The 21,060-nt window shown below is 32.7% G+C and overlaps 3 protein-coding genes across 6 annotated transcripts in view; all 3 read right to left on the reverse strand.

The window, feature by feature from the left end:
* The window catches only part of LOC127157649 (meprin A subunit beta), a 127,683-nt gene that overhangs the window by 20,723 nt on the left and 85,900 nt on the right, over positions 1–21,060 (reverse strand). The window lies entirely within an intron of this gene.
* Positions 1–21,060, reverse strand: part of LOC127157652 (hatching enzyme 1.2-like) — a 67,181-nt gene that overhangs the window by 10,944 nt on the left and 35,177 nt on the right. The gene's annotated exons all lie outside the window — the stretch shown is intronic.
* LOC127157654 (merlin-like) lies at positions 1,273–20,144 on the reverse strand. The gene is made up of 11 exons (XM_051100913.1): positions 20,059–20,144; positions 15,152–15,220; positions 12,555–12,637; positions 10,681–10,756; positions 10,235–10,369; positions 10,062–10,136; positions 8,457–8,570; positions 5,202–5,324; positions 3,338–3,454; positions 3,146–3,246; positions 1,273–1,498 (listed from the first exon to the last, which is right to left on the reverse strand). The coding sequence occupies exons 3-11, from the start codon at positions 12,617–12,619 to the stop codon at positions 1,288–1,290; spliced, it is 1,017 nt and encodes a 338-aa protein (XP_050956870.1). The 5' UTR covers positions 12,620–12,637; positions 15,152–15,220; positions 20,059–20,144; the 3' UTR covers positions 1,273–1,287.

The raw sequence follows: 21,060 nt of genomic DNA on the forward strand, positions 1-21,060 counted from the left end.
TTTTTTAAATATTGCAAAAATATTCTATCGTGAATTTTGATATTGCTACATCCCTATTAAAATAATATGCTAAGACACTAATTTGCAATATCAAGCAGCAAAACGATTTGTTTTGTTCAGCTAAAAATGGCTACACTCACTCTTACAGGAAGAAAAAGGTGGATATGATAGAAATTGTTTGAAAAGCATCATTTCACAATATTAAACATGAAAGTAAAAGAAGCTGTAGACTGTAACATTTGACTGGTTAACCTGATGATCAGTGCGGTGACTAGGAATTGAAGCACCTAGTATCAGATTCAGAAAAACTGCCTTAATTCGCCTCAGGCAGGTTGACTTATCTAAACAAAGTCAAGCTCCGGTTTGCCTTAGCCACCCTTAGTTGGATTTTGTCAAAAGACCAAAGGAAGCTTCAGGGCAAAGAAAAAAAAAATTCTCGGTATAGACATCAATACCACAGACAGAGGCAATGCTTTGAAATTCCTTCTGGATTTTTAAGTGGTCGAACAGATCTAACATTAGCCACCCATAGAGAGAGCTAATGTTTGAAATGATACGCTGACCTCCAATCACCCCTTAACTTACCGTGCATATAAAATGTGCGGTTGAGCTGCCAGTTGGATTTTCAAGAGTATCCGCAAAGCTTTCAACGAGCGGAAGAGCTCAGCTTCCAAGTGCTTCGGCTAATAATTAGGGAACTCATCGTAATAGCACTGAAATGTGGTTTCCAGGTAGAAAAATGTCCTCTCTGGGAACACTTATGTAGAAAAATACAAATTTTCTGACCTCAATTGTATCTATTATCCATATACGAGGGTTAGGACAATCCCTCAATAGTCGTCCATTTGAATCAGATATGAAGTGCACTCAGTCATCATGTGCATTCGAACCTGGCGGATATTCACAACGCATTTAATGGAGGAAGTTAACTGTGATCTCTCACTAGTGGTTTCCGAACCCATTTGTAATCCAATTCTAAAAAGCATTACAACCATGTCATGCAATTCCTGGGACCCTAGAGGGGTACCTAACCATTTTTTAAGCTGGACAGCTTAATATGAATATAAATATTCTTGCATTAAGGTGGTTATTGCAAGGCTAAAACACTCTCTCAAGAGGAGAAAGTTTTCTTGCAAGTAATGGAATGGTTGTCTGATGCAACTTTTGTTTAAATAAATTATCTTGACATTGACAAATGGCCAAGCGGCTAAATCAGACCAGCGTAAAAACCCATAACCGTGCAGGGTTTAAAACCTTTTTCCTCTTAAAGATAAAATTAGACTGGATTCAGACTCCAGCATGATTAAGAATGACAAGTGTTGATGTAACGTCATCTGTGGAGATGTTGGAGAACGCCATGGGGGAGCGCTTTGGTAAGAGACGGGTGATTACCGAGTACGCCGATTTGCTGGTGATCTCCAGTAGTTTGTTTTTGGCTTTGCGCTCCGATTCTCTTGCCTCCTGCAGGTCTTGTTTCAGCTGGTCGGCCTCTTTTGCCCTGTGGAGAATAGATACATGGGTTACTCACTCAAGGTTTGAACACTTTGAAGTGGACACAGTGCTGGGATCTCCAAAGCACAAATTCAGCTGGAAATGGAAAAATGGATGCTCAGATCAGCAGAAAATTGAGACTTTCACAGGCACCAAATCAAACAGCTATGCCAAAATGCACATCAACAGAGTGCCACATACTAAGTAAAGACCTGGCAGATGGGTTTAAGAGGGCCCACCAGCAAACATCCAGCTGTGAGAGAAAGATCTGGGATGTCTTTTATGACGCAAGTTCACATACTGAGATTTAAATAATAAATCTGCTTGCTTTTTAGCCAAATCGTTTTAATCGAAACTGATTTTTAATAGACTTTAGCGGAATAAACTAGGGTTGTCACAATTCCTTGATTCAATTCAAGTACTTAAATTTTAAAAAATCCTCAGTTGCATTTTACCCATGTCGAGTAACCAGCAAAACACCGGAAGTGCCGCTTTCCTCAGACGTGAATTCACAAAATGCATTATTAGACCGTTTTCCAAGGCTGTATGATATATTAAACTCTTTTAAAATTATAATAAAGCATGATGCTATTCACAAACAGTATGATTCAATTAAATAAATATATGCGATGCAGGTTTAACATATGCGCTTAATTATTTGCAAGCTTGTAGGTTACGTGTGTGCGTCGCGATTTCAGCCCTAATTGTGCAGCTGTAGGCGCCATCTACAGTCATTTGCTATAATGCGTAATGTACGTTGGCTCTATTTGTTCATAATACATAAGTATAAGTTTTGTTCAATAAAACAATATGATTACTTGCGTTCGATGCTTTTTTTGAACTAGTTTAGTCGCTTAGCAAACAAAGAAAAAAAAAAAAAAAAATTTTTTATGTGTGTATATATATATATATATATATGTGTATATATATATATATATATATACACATATATATACATATATACATATATACACACACACTCTAGGATGTGGCAGTGCCGTTTTCAGGTTTACGTTAGTACTATTATCATATTTATTCATATTTGGAATTAGCTATTGTTTTTCATATTAACAGTCATTTTAATTTTAATAATAAGCTTAATTTTAATACGTTTTTTCAAAGTTTAAATTCAATGTTAAGCGCTTTTGACATTTGCATTGGTTATTTTTTAAGATTTCTGTTCGGCTTTAATTTACTATTATTTCAGTTTTAGTTGAAGTTATTTTAATGATTCAACAAACTTATTTCAGTTACATTTACATTTTGTTTTAAAGTTGTTTTTTTTAGAGAGAGACAGATAAAAAAAACATCAGCATTATTTCAATTAATTTTTTAAGAGTTTTAAATTTGAAAATTTATAGTCAAAGCCTGATTTTATGTATTTTTATATGTAATTTTATTTTCAAAAAGAAATGAGCACCCATTTGGCTATTTAAAAGATGGAATAGAGTTTTAAAATATGACAAAATAATAATGTCAAACTAAATTAAATGATCTTATTTAAACATTAGCACACCACAAATTTTTATTTAAACACTAAATATGTCTCTTATCAGATGGCTGCTTGACATGGTGGTATGTTAAAAGCACATCCAAATATGGGCACAAATGTGCGTGTGTGTGTGTATGTGTGAGCGAGAGAGAGAGAGGTTACCTCCTTTCAGACTCTTCTGCCATCTTGAGTGCAAGCATCTCAGCCTCTAGCATCTTCTGTTCCATGAGTCTCTTCTCCTCCTCAGTGCGAATAGCTGTCACCTTTATAAAGAGTAATTCAGAGCATGATTAGTCCCTCAATGCTACTAAAGGATCTTCTATGAGCAGCTGGTGTGGGCAAACGCTCACTAACCTTAATACGCTGTATCTCCTGTTCAGCCTCGGCCGCTTTCTGAGCCAACAGCTTGGCCTCCTCCTCAGCGATTTGTGCCTTCTCCGCCAACAGATCTGCAGTCTCCTCAGAGCGTAACTGAGAACAGAGAGACCACACGCTTTGCACAGATGCACACTGATCATTATGCTTCATTTGATGCCCTTGTTTATTAACAGCATTAGACTGTAAAAGTTCAACATGTTAAACCAATGCAACATTATTACTACTGTAAGCAATCTGAATTATTCCATAAAGATTTTACTTTTGCTGTTTCACATGTTTCCACATCATTTGAAAATGAAGCTGTTACATAAAGCCTAGTCTAACACATTTACGTCAGAAATTGTGCCACTGGGTCAGTCTTTTCTTCCCGAAATACATCTCTCAAAACATGTCTACTTTCAGCAAGGAAAGTGAAAAAACCTCATAAATATTTGAGAGAGAAAGAGAAAGAGAACTCAGGACAAGCAAGGATATGAAAAACTCTGATTAAAAATAATAAGACCTGCTCTAGTCTGAGCTCTGCCAGAAAATTATTTGAGTTACCATTATGCTGAGTATGAATGGAGAACTATTAGAAATGCATCCAGTATATCAGCCGTACTCGCACTTCTATCAGTTTAAAAGCCACATTTCTTTTGTTTGCAAGAGCCAAAACACCCTCAGAATGTGAATGGAAAACTGAGTCTTAAAACGCCATGTGAAAGTACAGAGATAAAACAGAAATACAGCCTTACAAACATTATTATATGCACTAATAAAATAAGTTTATTAATACTTAGGTGGGTTGTGTCCCAAAAAACAAAACCATAAATGCAGATTTGACTTGGACCTTAAAGTAGCTGATCTGTAAATGTTCAGATTTTTATTTAGAATATTAGTTATCATGATTTATGTTATTGATAATAATAATTATACTAATTAAGTTGGCTTGAGAAAGCCAACTTACTGAAACGCTATTTAAACTACTACTTCTGAGACTAAAATTTCAGACTGCTAACGCCTCCTAGAGATTTAACTCTATAAACTCCAAACTCAGCCTAGATCTTCAGACTGATCTGACTCAGGTTGCTATATCTTTTCTAACTAATCTGACTTGCAGTTTTCCTAAAAATGATGATTAAAATTGGAAAAAATCCCATAGACTTTGACGGATGTATCTACCTATCTTGCCAATCATGCTAGAAATATGCTAGCAACTTGATAACCATACTAGAAAAATGTTAACAACTTGCTAATCATGCTAGAATCATACTAGCAACATGCCAGTAACTTGCAAATGATGCTAACAACAGGTAAGTAACATGCTAATCATGCTAACATCATGCTAGTAACTTGCTAAGCGTGCTAGTAACATGCTAACAGCATTCTATCTATGTATCTATTTATCTGTCTATCTATCCATCTATCCAATCTTTAAAGCTACTTCAAACTGAAAACCTTCAAACTTCTAGCTTTTAAAACATTTTAAACTTCCTATTTCAGCTTTCTCAAGCCAACTTCAAAATTTGTCTTGATTAACTTTTTTTTAATGTAGTTTTATCATTATTATGATTATTACTATTATCGTACAAATACATTTGACATTCCTAGATGCAGAGCCAAGTTAATGATTGACTGGCCAGTGATAATGAAAATGGGTTACAACAAAAACAGACAAAACACCTGCTGCAGAACAGTTTTTAGGAAAATAAAGTAAGGTACTAAACCACAACATCACCAAGAACAGTATGAGCCTCACACGTCAAGGGCTGAGTACAAGTATAGATGCTGGTGTGGTTTAGCAAGCACTGAAGCGATTAGAGAAAGTATATTTAGTGCGGGTGACGTTTTAGTTTCTCACCAGTGCCTCATTGGCCATGTGAGCTTCGTCCTGTAACTGAATCAATCTCCTCTCCAGTTCATCACGAGCTCTTTCTGCCTCCTCACGCAATTGTTTCTCCCTCTCCAGCCTCTGCCGCTCCATCTACAGAGAGGTGCAAAAAGCTCATCCATATTTCACCAGGATTGCAGCGCTGCTAAATGGGTTTAGTGGATCACAAATCCAGCACCTGGTTAAAGGTGCCTGGAGGTGCAACAGCAAAATCAATGCATATGGTGACCATGAAGTCTTGAGATTTACTAGTGAGGGAAAGAGGATTTGCTTGACACTTCCTAAGCTCTCCAAAGCAACAGAGAGCTTTTTCCCAAAACTGCAATCATTTTCTGGAATACACATAAATTACACATACACTACTGTTTAAAGGTTTGGGATCAATATTTATTTATATATTTAATTTTTAAGAGAGGAGGAATTAAACTGATAAAAACTAACAGTAAAGACTTGCATTGTTACAAAAGATTCATATTTAAAATGTTGTTCTTTTGAACTTTCTATTCAAATATGTCTCTCAGTTTTCACAAATTGAATAACCATTTCAAAATGTATGCAAATACAAAACAGTTATTTTAAATTGCAATTATATTGCACAATATTACGGTTTTGACTGTAATTTTGATGAGCATGAGCATGTGAGAGTTTTTTTTGTTAACTTTAGTTAACTGCATTAGTTGATATGCATTTACAAATGCATTACTAAAATCACAGGTTGTGTTTAACATTAGTTAATAGGGATGTAACAATATCAAAATCTCACGATACGATAATATCGCAATATGAAGTCCACAATACAATATTTATTACAATATTTGAAATATTTAAAAATTACATTTTTGTACATTTTAAAGTTAAATTCTTCTAATGCCCTTTGAGAGTTCAAAATTAAGAGCTTCAAGCCATTTTCCTAAGAAAACATCAAAAAAGTCAGTGAACTGACTTGTACCTGAACTTTAAAGGGGACTCAACACTCTTTGTATTTGTGATATACTGTCTCAGTCTAAATTACATTCACACTAGTATTTTAGGAAGTCAAACAAGTTAGAATAATAATAATAATAATAATAATAATAATAATAATAACGATGACAGTAAAAGCCATATATTGTAAAGCAACTGCACTATAAAATAAATGAAAATGAATATTTCATAGATATATTATTTTAGCTTTACACTACAGCAGGAAAATTACAATACCTCTTTCCTAATTTCTACACTTGAAAGATATTTTGACTTTGGACTGCATTTAAACTGCTAACTGTCGGCAATTCATACTGCACTTTTAAGCTTTTATTTTGATGCAAACTGCAGTAGTGTTTTTTTTTTGAAGGAAAACTCCAGCTTCAGTGAAAACAGGCTAACAAAAACATATCTCACTACAAATTTAGTGAAATGTTTTAAGCATCTGCCACGAAAATAAAGCATAACTGGTGGCCATTGTGTTCCCAAACATGCACTACACTAACAAAACCGGATGAAGGGATTATTGCATTTTTGGTTTTAGTTCGTTGTGCCAAAGTCCACAACTTAAAGGAGAAGTCCACTTCCAGAACAAAAATTTACAGATAATGTACTCACCCCCTTGTCATCCAAAATGTTCATGTCTTTCTTTCTTCAGTTGTAAAGAAAATATGTTTTTTGAGGAAAACATTCCAGCATTTTTCTCCATATAATGGACTTCTATGGTGCTCCGATTTTAAACTTCCAAAATGCAGTTTAAATGCAGCTTCAAACGATCCCAAATGCGGTTGTAAACGATCCCAGCTGAAGAAGGAGGGTCTTATGTAGCATAACGATTGGTTATTTTAATAAAAACAATACTATTTATATTCTTTTTAATCTCAAACGCTCGTCTTGTCTTACTCTGCTTGAACTCTGTTTTTGTTCCGGTTCATGACAGTTAGGGTATGTCGAAAAACTCCCATCTCATGTTCTCCCTTAACTTCAAAAGAGCCCTATATCGTTGTTTTACCTTTTTTGTTACGGGTGTTTGATCTTCTTTGAATGTTCACTTTGCAAAGACTGGGTCGGTACTTCTGCAGTAATGTGGGATGATTTTGAAATTTTTGAAGTTGAGGGAGAAAATACGATTGGAGTTTTTTGACATACCCTAACTGTCTTGAAACAGAATACACAGAGTTCAGGCAGAGCAAGACAACACGAGCATTTGAGATTAAAAAGTATATAAACTGTATTATTTTTATGAAAACAACCAGTCATTAGGCTAGATAAGAACCTTCTTTCTCGGCTGGGATTTACAACCGCATTTGGGATCGTTCGAAGCCGCATTTAAGCCGCATTTTGGAAGTTCAAACTTGGGGCACCATAGAAGTCCATTATATGAAGAAAAATCCTGAAATGTTCTCCTCAAAAAACAATTTCTATACGACCGAAGAAATAAAGACACAAACATCTTGGATGACAAGGAGGTGAGTACATCATCTGTAAATTTTTGTTCTGGAAGTGGACTTCTCCTTTAAAGACCTTTTATGTTACAAAAAATAATTTTAAATGTATCTGAAAAACTACATTTTTTGCCTGAAAGACCTTTCATTTCATACAGTCATGTGACTATGATAATATCGAGACAGTTTTGCCATCGTAATACCACGATATTGAAAATATCATTACATCCCTATTAGTTAATGTACTGTGAACTAACATTAACAATGAATGACTGTATTTTTATTAATTAACATTAACATAGATTAATAGTGTAATGGATGTGATGTTCATGGTTCATTCATGATAGTTAATACACTAACTAATGTTAACAAGTGATACCTTATTGTAAAGTGTTACCATAAAAAAAAATCTTACAGACCCCAAACTTTTGAACTGTGGTATAGTGTCTTACCTAATTAATGAAGAACCATGAGGGCTATGAAAAATTAATATGGATGCTTGTTTCTCTACTACTGAATATTTTTTCATCTAGAACTAGCTACACTGCCAGAGAGAAAATAAGTTATGTATGCATTCATTTTCTCTTTTTGTATTCTCTTATCATTATTGCTTTTTTATTTTTTTTTTTTTTTTATAATTTCATTTTGCTCGTTTTGTCTTTCCTTTCAACTTTGTTTGCTTTCTTTTCTTTTGATGCTGTAAGACAAGAGCTCACTGAAAAACAGAGCCCAGAAAATTATTTTCATTTATTTGTTTAGCATAAACAATAATCTCTCTCAGTTGCTGTTAATCAGGCAATCATTCACTCTTCCTGACCTGTTTGCGAGCTTTCTCTTCTCTAGCCTGCATCTTCATCTGCTGGACTTCCAACGAATCAACTCGCCGTCTCCTCATGAAGAGATCATGGTTCCCGATGCACAGCTGAAGAATCTTCAAACACACAAAAATGGCTTTATCAAAAGCTTAAAAAATGAAAAATTCTGTCATCATTTATCATGATGTTTTTCTAAAGCTGTATGACTTTTTGATTACTGAAACTTGTCATCATGTTACCCTGGACCACAAAACCAGTTTTTGAAAATGATATTTATACATCATATGAAAGCTGAATAAATAAGCTTTCCACTGATGTATGGTTTGTTAGGTTTGACAATATTCATTAAATTCATTTCAATATTTCACATAATAATAATAATAATAATAATAATAATAATAATAATAATAATAATAATAATAATAACAACTATTTGAAAATCTGGAATCTGAGGGTGCAAAAAAAAGAGAAAAATTGCCTTTAAAGTTGTCCAAGTGAAGTTGTTAGCAATGTATATTACTAATCAAAAATTAGGTTTTGATGTATTTACAGTGGAAAATTTACTAAATATCTTTATGGTACATAATCTTTACTTAATAACCTAATGATTTTTGGCATAAAAGAAAAATTGATCATTTTCATCCATACAATGTATTTTTGGCTATTGCTACAAATATACCCGTGCTACCTAAAGGAGAAGTCCACTTCCAGAACAAAAATTTAAATACTTTTTAATCTCAAATGCTTGTCTTGTCTTGCTCTCCCTGAACTCTGTGCATTCCGCGTAAAGACAGTTAGAGTATGACGATTTTGAAGTTAAGGGAGAACATGAGATGGGAATTTTTCGAGATACCCTAACTGTCATAAACCGGAAAAAAACAGTTCAGGCAGATTAAGACAAGACGAGCGTCTGACATTAAAAAGTATAAAAAATGTATTATTTTTACTTACTTTTAAAAAAAAAAAAAAAAACGATTGTTTTGCTAGGTAAGACCCTTCTTTCTCGGCTGGGATCGTTTAGAACCACATTTGGGATCATTTGAAGGTACATTTTGCAAAGTTCAAAATCGGGGCACCATATCATATGGAGAAAAATCCTGAAATGTTTCGCTCAAAAAACATAATTTCTTTATGGCTGAAGAAAGAAAGACATCAACATCTTGGATGACATGGGGGTGAGAGTACATTATCTGTAAATTTGTGTTCTGGAAATGGACTTCTCCTTTAAGACTAGGTTTTGTGGTCCAGGGTCACATATGGCTTCAGAAGACGTGGCATACATATATTATTTACAAGTTGAAAGGACCATTTTATGATTTTTTTAGGGTTTAATTTGGTCATTGTTTGGAAAAGAGCACTCTAGACATTCAACTAAATTTCTCTTTTTGTTTTCCAATGCATAAATAAAATCACCAGTTTGGATCAACATGAGGGTGAGTAAATTACAACAAATTTTAATTCAATTCTACCCTTAATTAACAAATGACAGCATCTCTAGATTAACGGCGTAAAGATTTATTAATATCTTAAACTAGCATACCACACCACAGTGGGTTTGAGAAGATCAATTTGAAATTGATCACTGCATTACATCACGAAATACCCACCAGTTTATTGACTCTGAGTTTAGAGGAGTTGAATTTGAAGACATCTGCCCTCTTATCCAAGGGTTTAATGGCAAACTAAAGACAAAGTTATAGAAATTAGTGCACCAACAACATTACCACACCTAGCGTAGAGCAGATTGTGAAAAAGTATGAACTATGCATAAAATGCATACCTCTTTATCGCTGTACGAGATGTTTCTGATCTCATTCCAGGGAAAAGAGATTTTGGGCGTCAGTTTGTTATTTGGGTCGTAAATGTGGAGGCCTAAAGCGTCAACACCCAGCAGCAAGCTGGTTCCCTTTTTATTCTTGAAAAATAAAAAGATAATAAATAGACCTTCAGCCCAATTTATTTCACTATCATGATCACATTGCAAACAGACGTCACACGCCTGGCAAAATTAATATTTCAAATAAAAAAGGCAGAAATAATAAAGTTTCAAGCAGGGTGGGCATCAAAGGAAGTATGAGATGATTAAGCTAAAAGTGACCACGTCACCAAAAATTAAAGGTTTGATTATTTCATAAAATAATAAAGATATACAATAATAAAAGCATTTGGGTGTCCGAAGCATTAGCTCTGACTGTTACTGCCATAAGCAGCGGAGGCATTTCTTACCCTAATGGAAAAGTAATTGACCCCATACATCTCCAGATCCTGAGCTATTTTTAAATACTCCATCTCAGCTTCATCTCTGCAGCACACAATAACAAACAAAAACGTAGGAGGGAGGAAAGGAGGGAGACAGAAGGGGGAAAAGGGAGAGAGAGAATAAATTAGACACAAAATAAAATCTATTCCACCGCAGGGCTTTAATGAGACTCGACTAACTTGGAGAGCAGAAACTAGAGGTCACGCAGTATGTCTTACAGTAACTGACTGTGGCAAAGAACACAAACACACTCACCATAAAAGCTCCAATTAAAAATATCATAATAAAACAACTAGATTTTTAGTACCACTTTCATGTTCTTGCATGCATCTTGCCTTGTCATACCGCACTTACCAAGAGCAGACAGCACAGAATGAGTGAGAAGCTGCTCGTATGTGCACGTGTTTGTGCTTTCAGTATTAATAGCCAGTATTTCAAAGCTGAATTACTTTTAAACTTATTTTTAAGACATGCTGTCTTAAAAACAGCCAAAGATATCAGTCTGCATCTGTGCATATATCAACGATAAAATTATTAAATAAAAAAAATAAAATAAATAAATACATGTAAAAAAAGAAATTAAAAACATAAAAAAAAACAATTAAAATAAATAAAAATATAAACAAATATATTAATAATTTGAAAAGAATCTTCTGTTCTGTGTGAACAACCCTGTAAGTGTCTACCTTAGATGATAAATGATAAATAAAATAACAAAAAAAGATATAAATGGGGAAAAAAAAAAAAAAAAAAAAAACAGAACATTTTTTTTTTTTTTTATTTTTATTTAAAAGAAAATAAATAAAATAACAAAAATAACAAAATAACAATAAACATAATTAATTAGAATAAATAACAGACAAAAAAAAATAGTCTGTGTTAACACCCCCTTAACTCTACCTTGGACAGATTTAAATATTATAGAAAGTGGCTTTAGAAGTCAAAATAGTTTTTTAATTATCTATTTTTATGTCTATTCAGTGCTTTATTCATCTACCAGTTTTTTGTTTTAGTTTTTACATTGTTTGTTTTATTGTTGTGATCATCGTTTTTATGATTGTTCTACTTCCTTTTTTGTGATTATTGTTTTTATTATTGTTTTTATGATTATTCTACTTCCTTTTATGTAAAGCACTTTGAATTACCTCTGTGTATGAAATGTGCTATATAAATAAACTTGCCTTGCCTTGCCTTGCCTACCACAACAATGCAGGCTAATGCCTTTGAAAGATCATTATATTAAATGTTTAGGTACAGGAAACTTTGACTAACACTGGACTTCAATGGGAAAAAAATAAAATGGTAAACTTCTGATATCAAATTAAGCTGTGTGTATGTATGAAAGAGAGAGATAAAACGAGATGTGCAGACTGGGTATTTGTGAGTGTGTTTTATGAATACACACTAGAGTGCTGTCATATGTAAGGAGTAGCGTGGAATAAGAAAGTGCCCTACATGCATCTAAATTGGCTCTGAAGCAACACAGGAAGTCTGTTTCGTCATCACAGTAGACCAATTTGGGCTTTTTTCAAGCAAGGCTATGCCTGGTTCTGGATAAAGAAGCAGGCCAGTTTTTTCATTTTGTGAGTGTCTTGACTTCCCAAAGTGCATGCAACACTGAATGAAGCCACACACCTGTGCAATGGTGTGCGTTTATAACATCACAGAGCCAGACTGTTGACTATTAACAAAGTCTAGACAATTTTGCAGCTGATTCTGACTGACATGCAAAGCATGCAGCACACTTTGCTCATTGCACTTGACTGAAGACTGTGATTTTAGAAGGCTTTTGCCATGAAAAAACCGTGGACAAGCTGTCCGACACTATAGTGTAAAATACCTGGTTCTGCCCCTGTGCTCAGCGTAGCAGACCGTGATCCTCTCCTCCCACATCTCTGCAGTCATCTGGTACAGATTAATAACCTGCACAAGAGAAGAACACATGAAGATCAGTCATCAACTTGAATAGTCTTCAGCTGTCTCATCAGTGCGTTTTTATAACAGAGCTTTTGGTGCGCAACAGACTTTGTTTGACACCAGTATTCATTTTGTTTGTTGAAATGAAAACTGCTTTTCATTTAAAAAAAAAAAAAAAACAGGGACGTGAACAACTGTTGATGACATACACTATTTCAAAAGATTATTTTTGAAAGAAACTGAAACTTTTGTTCAGCAAAGATGCCTTAAATTGATCAAAAGTGACAGCAAAAACATTTAGAATATAGCATTTATAACATTTTTCATTATTATTATAAATTATAATATAATGATTAATAATTTTGCTTCAAATAAATTATATTAGTTTAAAATTTCTATTCATCAAAGAAGAAAAAAATGCATCAAAGTTTCCAGAAAATATTAAGCAGCACAACTGCTTCCAACATATTAATAATGAAAATGTTTCTTAAGTACCAAATCAGCACATTACCATAATTCAGAGTAAAAATTCAACTTTACAAAATTATATTTTATTATTAAACTGGAAACAGTTATTTTAAATTGTAATAACATTTCACAATATTACTTAGGGCTGCACGATTATGACAAAAATCATGATTGTCGATTATTCCCTTGAAACTGTAGTTGTGATTGTTAATTACAATTATCACAATTTACATTTAATGATGTTTTGAATAGCTTTATACCATTGTTTGAAGCTCTGCATGCCACCTTTTTATATATAGTTTCTTATTTAAATATTTAAAAAAAAAAAAAATTTAAATTTAAAAAAAAATAAAAATGTAAAAATTAAAACAATGAAAATAAAACTTAAGATAACCTGTAGAAAAAAAAAAAAACACCTCCACATCTTAAGCAAGCAGAATAATGTAAGTGGATTTAATTTTTTTTTTGTAATTGTGCCTTTGAACGATTACATAATTGTGGCATCTGTAATTGCAATTACGATTAAAAATTCGATTAATTGTGCAGCCCTAATATTTCTGTTTTTTTTTTTTTTTTACTGTATTTCTGATAAAATATTTTCTACATGCCATATTTTTGGAATATAATTACAGTGCATTTGTCATAGTAGCTGGTATCCACAGAGATTACCTTTAGAAAATAGCTCACGTTCTTTGCATCTTTTGCAGCATTTCTGGTTCAGATAGTGCGGAGTTAAAGGGATAGTTTCAAAAATGAAGATGTACTCATCCTCAAGCCACCCTAGGTGTATATGACTTTCTTCTTTCAGACGAATACAATCATAGTTATATTCAAAAATGTCCTGGCTCTTCCAAGCTTTATAATACCAGTGAATGGGTGTTGAGATTCCGAAGCCCAATAAACTGCATCCATCCATCAAAAAAAGTACTCCACACGGCTCCAGATGGCTAATAAAGGCATCCTGAAGCAAATGTTGTTGTATAAGAAACATCCAACACTTAAAACATTTAAAACTTTGGAAACCATAATCTCTTCTGCTAACTGTCGTACACGCATTCGCAAGAGAGTGGCGTTCCAGAGGATGACACAGGACGTAGACGTAGCGTAAGCTCCAGTGAAATTAAGCTAGTCTCATGAGAGCCAAGTTCTCAAGCAAAGTTTAAAGTTTCCTTAGTTTATTGAAGGAACATTTTTTGTTATAAATCATCGTTTTGTACTTCTAATTTGTGACCGGTGTTTTGTTCTGCTCTCTCAGTTAGACAGTTAGCGATTGTGGTTTATAAAGTTTTAAATATGGATGTTTCTTACACAAACACATTGATTTATTAACCCCCCGGAGCAGTGTGGAGTACTTTTTATGATGGATGGATGCACTTTATTGGACTATTGAATCTCAACAGCCATTCACTGCCATTATAAAGCTTGGAAGAACCAGGCACCGTTTTTTAATATAACTCTGATTGTATTAGTCTGAAAGGCGAAAGTCATATACACCTAGGATGGCTTGAGGGTGAGTAAATCATAGGGTAATTTTCATTTTTGGGTGAACCATCCCTTTAAGTTGGACTTGTCTGGAGGCAAAACAGAGTTTTTCTCCTCCTGAGCCACTTTTGCTAAGGTGCTGAACAGTGCTGCTAGTATTTATTTTGCTAAACATTGATTTCACAAATATTTTGAGCCAAATAACACAATGCATTACAGGTGGAAAAGAAATCATGTTCAGACTGATCAACCAAACCAATGAGTGAAATCAGCGTAAAAACGTTAAAAAAGTTAACAGAGCCAAACACAATGGCTAATAGAGCTGAAGGACATTTCCTAATTAAGTGGGACTATTTAAATCCTTCAGACGATTTCGAATGCCAGTGGAGTAAACAAACGCTCTTTTTCAGTACTTACTGACATGCGAGCGAACGCTTCGAGCTGAGAGCTTTCTCTACATCTAACGCCCTACGGGAAGCCCGCCGAAGCCTTACAGGCTCGTTACCGAGCTCTGTGAACATAATCAGCATAATTAGCATGGAGCGACGCCCATCGCAACATCATACTCACTCTCTTTGGTAGCAGCTCCTCCTGGGACAGGAAGCCCGGCTTGTGGACATTAGGGTCGTAATCACCATACTGCAGAAACAAGATGAGAAATCAGAATGAGCTCAATTATGAATTCTGAGAGAGAGGGGGAAAAAATGGACTGGCACAGTCATAAAAAACAGCCATTATATTCACCTGCTCTCACTTAAAGTGAACTGAGTAATACGCTGTTGCGTAAAACATGAAAGCACTTCCAAATCAAAATAAGATGAAATACAGCTGTGAGTTATTATGAGAAGCATTATGGGTAAGATAAGTAGAAAGTTAAAAAAGGTGCATCTGAGAGAGAAAGATAATTGCATGAAAAGATTGTACACAGATGTTGCAACAGCAAATTGGTTGGTTTGTACAATGCCTATGGGACTTAAATGATGCACAAAATTTATTCAGAAAAAAAATCAATTTATTAAAAAAAAACAAAAAAACAATTACACTACCATTCAAATGTTTGTGGTCGGTAAGATGTTTAATGCTTTTGAAAAATCTTATAACCACAAGATTATAATCTTATAACCATATCTTATAAACACAAGGCTGCATTTATTTGATCAAAAAGTAAAAGTAAAAAGAGTAAAATTGTGAAATGTGAAAAAGTATATATAACAATTAAAGCAAGACAAGTAAATAAAATAAAAATTAAAACATTTTTAAAATGTAAATTTTTAGATTCACAATTTATTAACGTATTAATTAAAATTTTATTTTGTGATGGCAAAGCTAAAATTTTAACAGCCATTACGGTCTTCCTTCTCACAAAATCTATGTAAAATTGTTCTAATATGTTTTGTTTATCATCAATATTTTTCTGGACTCTGTTCAAAAGAACAGCTCAAAAGAAAAGCATTAATTTAAAATAGAAATATTTAGCAACAATGTAAAATTCTTTACTGCTACTTTTGATTAATATAATGCATCCTTCATTTCTTAAAAAAAATAAATAAATAAATAAATAATAATAATAATAATAATAATAATATATAATTAATATAATATTATATATATATATATATATATATATATATATATATATATATATACACATATACACGCACACTACCGTTCAAAAGTTTGGGGTCAGTACATTTTTATTGTTTTTTTTTTTGTTTTTTTTTTTAAGAAATTAATACTTTTATTCACCAAGGATGTATTAAGTTAATAATTAAAAGTTTATTAAAAGTTAATAATAAATAATTTACATTGTTATAAAATATTTATATTTTGAATAAACACTGTACTTTTTAAACTTGTTATTCATGAAAGAATCCTGAAAAAAAAAAAAAAAAAAAAAAAAAAAAATCACAGGTTCCAAAAAATATTTGGCAGCACAACTGCTGATATTATCCAACACTGATCATTCTAATAATAAATCCGCATATTAGAATGATTTCTGAAGGATCATGTGACACTTAAGACTGGAGTAACAGCTGATAAAGTTCAGCTTTTCATCACAGGAATAAATTCTATTTTAAAGTATGTTAAAATAAAAAACATTATTTTATATTGTAAAAACATTTTGCAATATTGCTGTTTTTTTTTTCTATATTTTTAATCAAATAAATGCAGCCTTGATGAGCATAAGAGACTTCTTTAAAGACTATTACAAGTCTTACTGACCCCAAACTTTTGAACGGTAGTGTGTGTATATATATATATATATATATATTTTTTTTTTTTTTTTTTTTTTTTTTTTCTGGTCCTGAGTTGAAAGTGTGGCTATAACACATCTAAAGCTGCAAAATGATTAGTTGGGATTAATTGATTTAAAATAAAAGTTTATGTTTGCATACTACATGTGTGTGTACTGTGTATATTTATTATGTATATATATATATAAATACACATATATATTAACACACACATACATGTAAATATTTTAAAAATATGGTAGATTTATATGTAAAATATTTATACAAGTGTTCATATAAAATACATACAAACATTTTTTTAAATATATAAATATATGTGTGCATTTATATATGAATAATAAATATACACAATACACACACATAAGTATGCAAACCTAAACTTATTTTGAATCGATTAATCGTGACTAATCGTTTTGCAGCTCTACTTATAATCGCACCAGTCTAATACAAACACATTAATAAAATTTTATAGTTATATTTTTATAAACGCTGAGGAAATTGTCTGTTAATTAACAGCACACAACAGATGCAGTACATAAAAATAGCCCAGAATACTTCTGTAAGACAAGGCATATGAATGTCACCATCTTCCAAAATAAACATCATTACAGATTGTGGACTGCTTGCGGGAACTGAAGAAGCCGCCGATATGCAGAATCAGAAAGGCAAGACAATAATACTCCATCAGTGTCACGCTGGCTTGTCATTTTGAGCTCTACGGGCAGATTCACGCTGCTCAGCTGTGATGAGACTGGCATGTGAAAGCATCCCCATTTGAAACTGTCTGTGTGAATGGATGCTGTCTAAAGCTTCACTCCTGCATTAAGAGCAAGTTTTCACAGTAAGAGAGAAGCTGCTGCCATCTCAGCCTCTCCTCTCTGTGCGATCGTCTCTTCAACTTTTTCATCTCTTACTTGTGTATATCTGCCTGCGCCTCTTTTTTGATTCTTACTCTCTTTACATTTCTTCGTTCTCTTTTCTCAAGCCTTCTTTAACATCCTGTCTTTTTGAATAACTCCAAACCTGCACCTGGTGTTGTTAAATGGAGACAGAAATCTGTCATAGAGCTACTCAGATTTGTAACCCAGATACAGATAATTCTGAGTGAATAAGCCGCATTCAAACCCAAAGAAATGCATATCTGTAACTACACATTATTGAAATCACAATAATACAACAAGCAGAGGTTGACAGAATGAGCAAAATCTAAAATTATAATACAAGTTATTCGATAAAAAGGTAACACTGAATGCAAAAGTATTTAATTCTTGTAGAATTCAATTAAAAATGGTTTATAGTCCAATAAACATAACATTAACTATTGTTGGATTATCCATTGAGTCAAATGCTTAAATCTAAATGAAACATGCACTACTACCCTAGTAAAAAATTAATAGATTTAAAATGCATTTAAGTTATACTAAGTATAGTTCAAGTCTATCAGTGTTTCCCCTGCCATTATTTTAGGGGGGCGGCCCGCCCCTCCCCCCTCGAAGGTCAAGTTAATTCTATTTAATTTTATTTTCTATATAGCGCCAGATCACAACAAAAGTCATTTAAGGAACCTTTCCTATAAAACAGGTCTATACCTTCTTTTATTAAACAAACTAAATGGTCTTATGTTATTTATCTTATTTACACGACGGCATGTCATTTCTGTTTCTACATGGACGCAGGTATACAATTTCTCCTCTGAGAAAACGCAGACAGGTTTGCGGAGTCCATTCATAAAAACGGAATTTCCTCTATAGCGCGGAATGCCACGGAATTCGTCAATTTTTGGAGGAATAAGTCAAAATTGGGTCTGTCACTTAATTTCAACGTAATTTTACGGCCTTTGCATCTCATTATATGACGACATGAACACATGAACTTCATCTCCAGAGCTGCTGTGAGAGTCATTTCATGTGAATTTTACCATTTCATTTGAGAAAACTAGCATCGTATCATACTGTATACACACAGAAACTTCACGGCAACTTGTCAAAATAAAAGTACAGTTTAACGTGTAACAGAAATATATTACTCTTGTATTACTTTTGTACAGTATAATGTACGTCTTTATACATTTCTATTTCTGGCCAATTTAAATAAAAAAATATATATATATTACAACCAGATTAACCACTTAATCGCAGGAAAAAAAATTACAATTATTTACTATTTTATTATTACTTTTTTAACAGAATATTCACACAAATTTTCTTCCATATATTAATTTTAACAGTAAACCTGTTTGTTTGCCAAAAATTAAAAGGGTTTAATTTCATTTGATTAAAAATAAATAAATGTTTAATGCCTTCATTTGATTATCAGAAAAATTAAAACAAAAACTACTGAAAAAAAAAAAAAAAATAAGAAAAAGAAAAAGAAAAATAAGAAAAAGATTGTAGGACTCTATTGTTCAAAATGTTGAAATTAAGAATTTTTTTTTTTTTTTTCCCCACTGAAATAAATGTTTTCGTTGGGTACCGGCACCCCTGTCCCATCCATCCATCCCACCCCCCCCAAAACTGAGAACCTAGAGGAAACGCTGTCTATTAACATTTTTACTGATAAATCGCTTAAGACTTACTGATATAAAATTCTAATTAAACTTTATTTGGAGTACTACTCGTGCACAACGCACATTTCTTAATATTAAGCCTAAAATATGTTTTAATGTCATTATTGATGACATTATTATCTGATCAGATGTGTAAAAATCCCATACATGCCAACTTTGAAATCAAAAGGGCACGTTTCCCCAACGGCGCTGTAAATAGCCTTGAGAAGCCATCAAAAACCTTAAGCACAACCAGCACAAGGCTCAAACACCAGCTAAACAAACTGCCTCACCATGTGAAGCTTACAAATTGCTTTAACAAAACAAACAAAAGCTTTAGATGATTCCCATCGGGTTTTTAGAGCCATCTAGCGATGCTCCATGCCTGACGTGAGTCAGAGAGAAACAACTGTGCGGTTTCTAAATTGGCACAAGGTGAGCTGTGTGCAGTTAGCCAAGGCTTTCGGATAAATCGCATGTTCTTGTTGCCCCTGAGCTGTCAATCAAACTGACACCTGCTTAATAAAATGCACTTCTTTCTGTGGGAAGACTGTAATGGGATAGATGCAGACCTTGAAGGACGTTCATAGGAGGTTAAGGTTTAGCTCAGACTCTCTGTGTCTATCAAAGAAAGAATGGTTAAAAAAAAAAAAAAAAAAAAAAAAAAAAGCACTGACCTTAGCGTGGACGGCATAAGAGGCTAACAGCACCGAAGCCTCAGGTGGACAGTATATCTCCTCCTCTAAAATACTCTTCTTCACCTGCGGGATATCAGAAGAGAGGAGAGTAAGATTAACAGTATTTCATTATTGTTATTGCTACATATTTGGGAGAATGGGTTACCAAGAATTTTATGCAGTGCCATCATGATAAATTACAGTGATATTTGCCTGGATCTTGCTAAAGGGCACAATGCTGGTAGTTAAATGATCATTCATTCGCAGTGTTTGAACCTACATTCTTTTGGTTACCTGCCCAGACATTTCACTATTACCTACTAACAAATATTATAGATGATATTAGAGACAGCATGTTAAACAGTGCCAAAAAAAAAAAAATAAATAGCTACACAAGTCCATAAAAAAAATCTTGTATGTATTTATTTGATTAAATGTAAACTTTTTTTACAAGTAAAAATAGACAATAGTTTAACAGTGAAATATATATATATATATATATATATATATATATATATATATATATATATATATATATATATATATATATATATATATATATATATATATATATAAAATGCTGCTTCATATTTTTGTGGAAACTGTGTTATTGATTCCCCCTCCCCCAGATTTTTTTTTTTTGATAAATTTTTTTTTTTGATAAATACAAATATATATATATATATATATATATATATATATATATATATATATTTTTTTTTTTTTTTTTTAAATAGAAATCTATTGTAACACTAAAAATGCATTTGTAACTTTTGATCAACTGAATGCATCCAAGCATAAATTTACATTTAAAGTAATACTAATAAACTGGTAAATTTAACTAGATGCTAAATATTACATTGAAACAGCATTTAATGCATCCTTAAATAAAATAAAATAAAATAAAATAAAATAAAATAAAATAAAATAAAATAAAATAAAATAAAATAAAATAAAATAAAATAAAACAAAATAAAACAAAATTAAATTATTAATATTTTA

The sequence above is a fragment of the Labeo rohita genome, unplaced genomic scaffold (genome assembly GCF_022985175.1).
Source record: "Labeo rohita strain BAU-BD-2019 unplaced genomic scaffold, IGBB_LRoh.1.0 scaffold_114, whole genome shotgun sequence".
NCBI lineage: Eukaryota > Metazoa > Chordata > Actinopteri > Cypriniformes > Cyprinidae > Labeo > Labeo rohita.

What these genes read in the sequence shown, in the direction of transcription:
- LOC127157654 (XM_051100913.1), bottom strand. Translation starts at nt 12,619, where the DNA reads ATGACTGCAGAGATGTGGGAGGAGAGGATCACGGTCTGCTACGCTGAG. An exon ending in GAGCACAGGGGCAGAACCAG is followed by an intron (nt 10,757 to 12,554) that starts GTATTTTACACT and finishes TGTGTGCTGCAG; the next exon opens with AGATGAAGCTGAGATGGAGT. An exon ending in ACATGGCCAATGAGGCACTG is followed by an intron (nt 3,455 to 5,201) that starts GTGAGAAACTAA and finishes CTCTGTTCTCAG; the next exon opens with TTACGCTCTGAGGAGACTGC.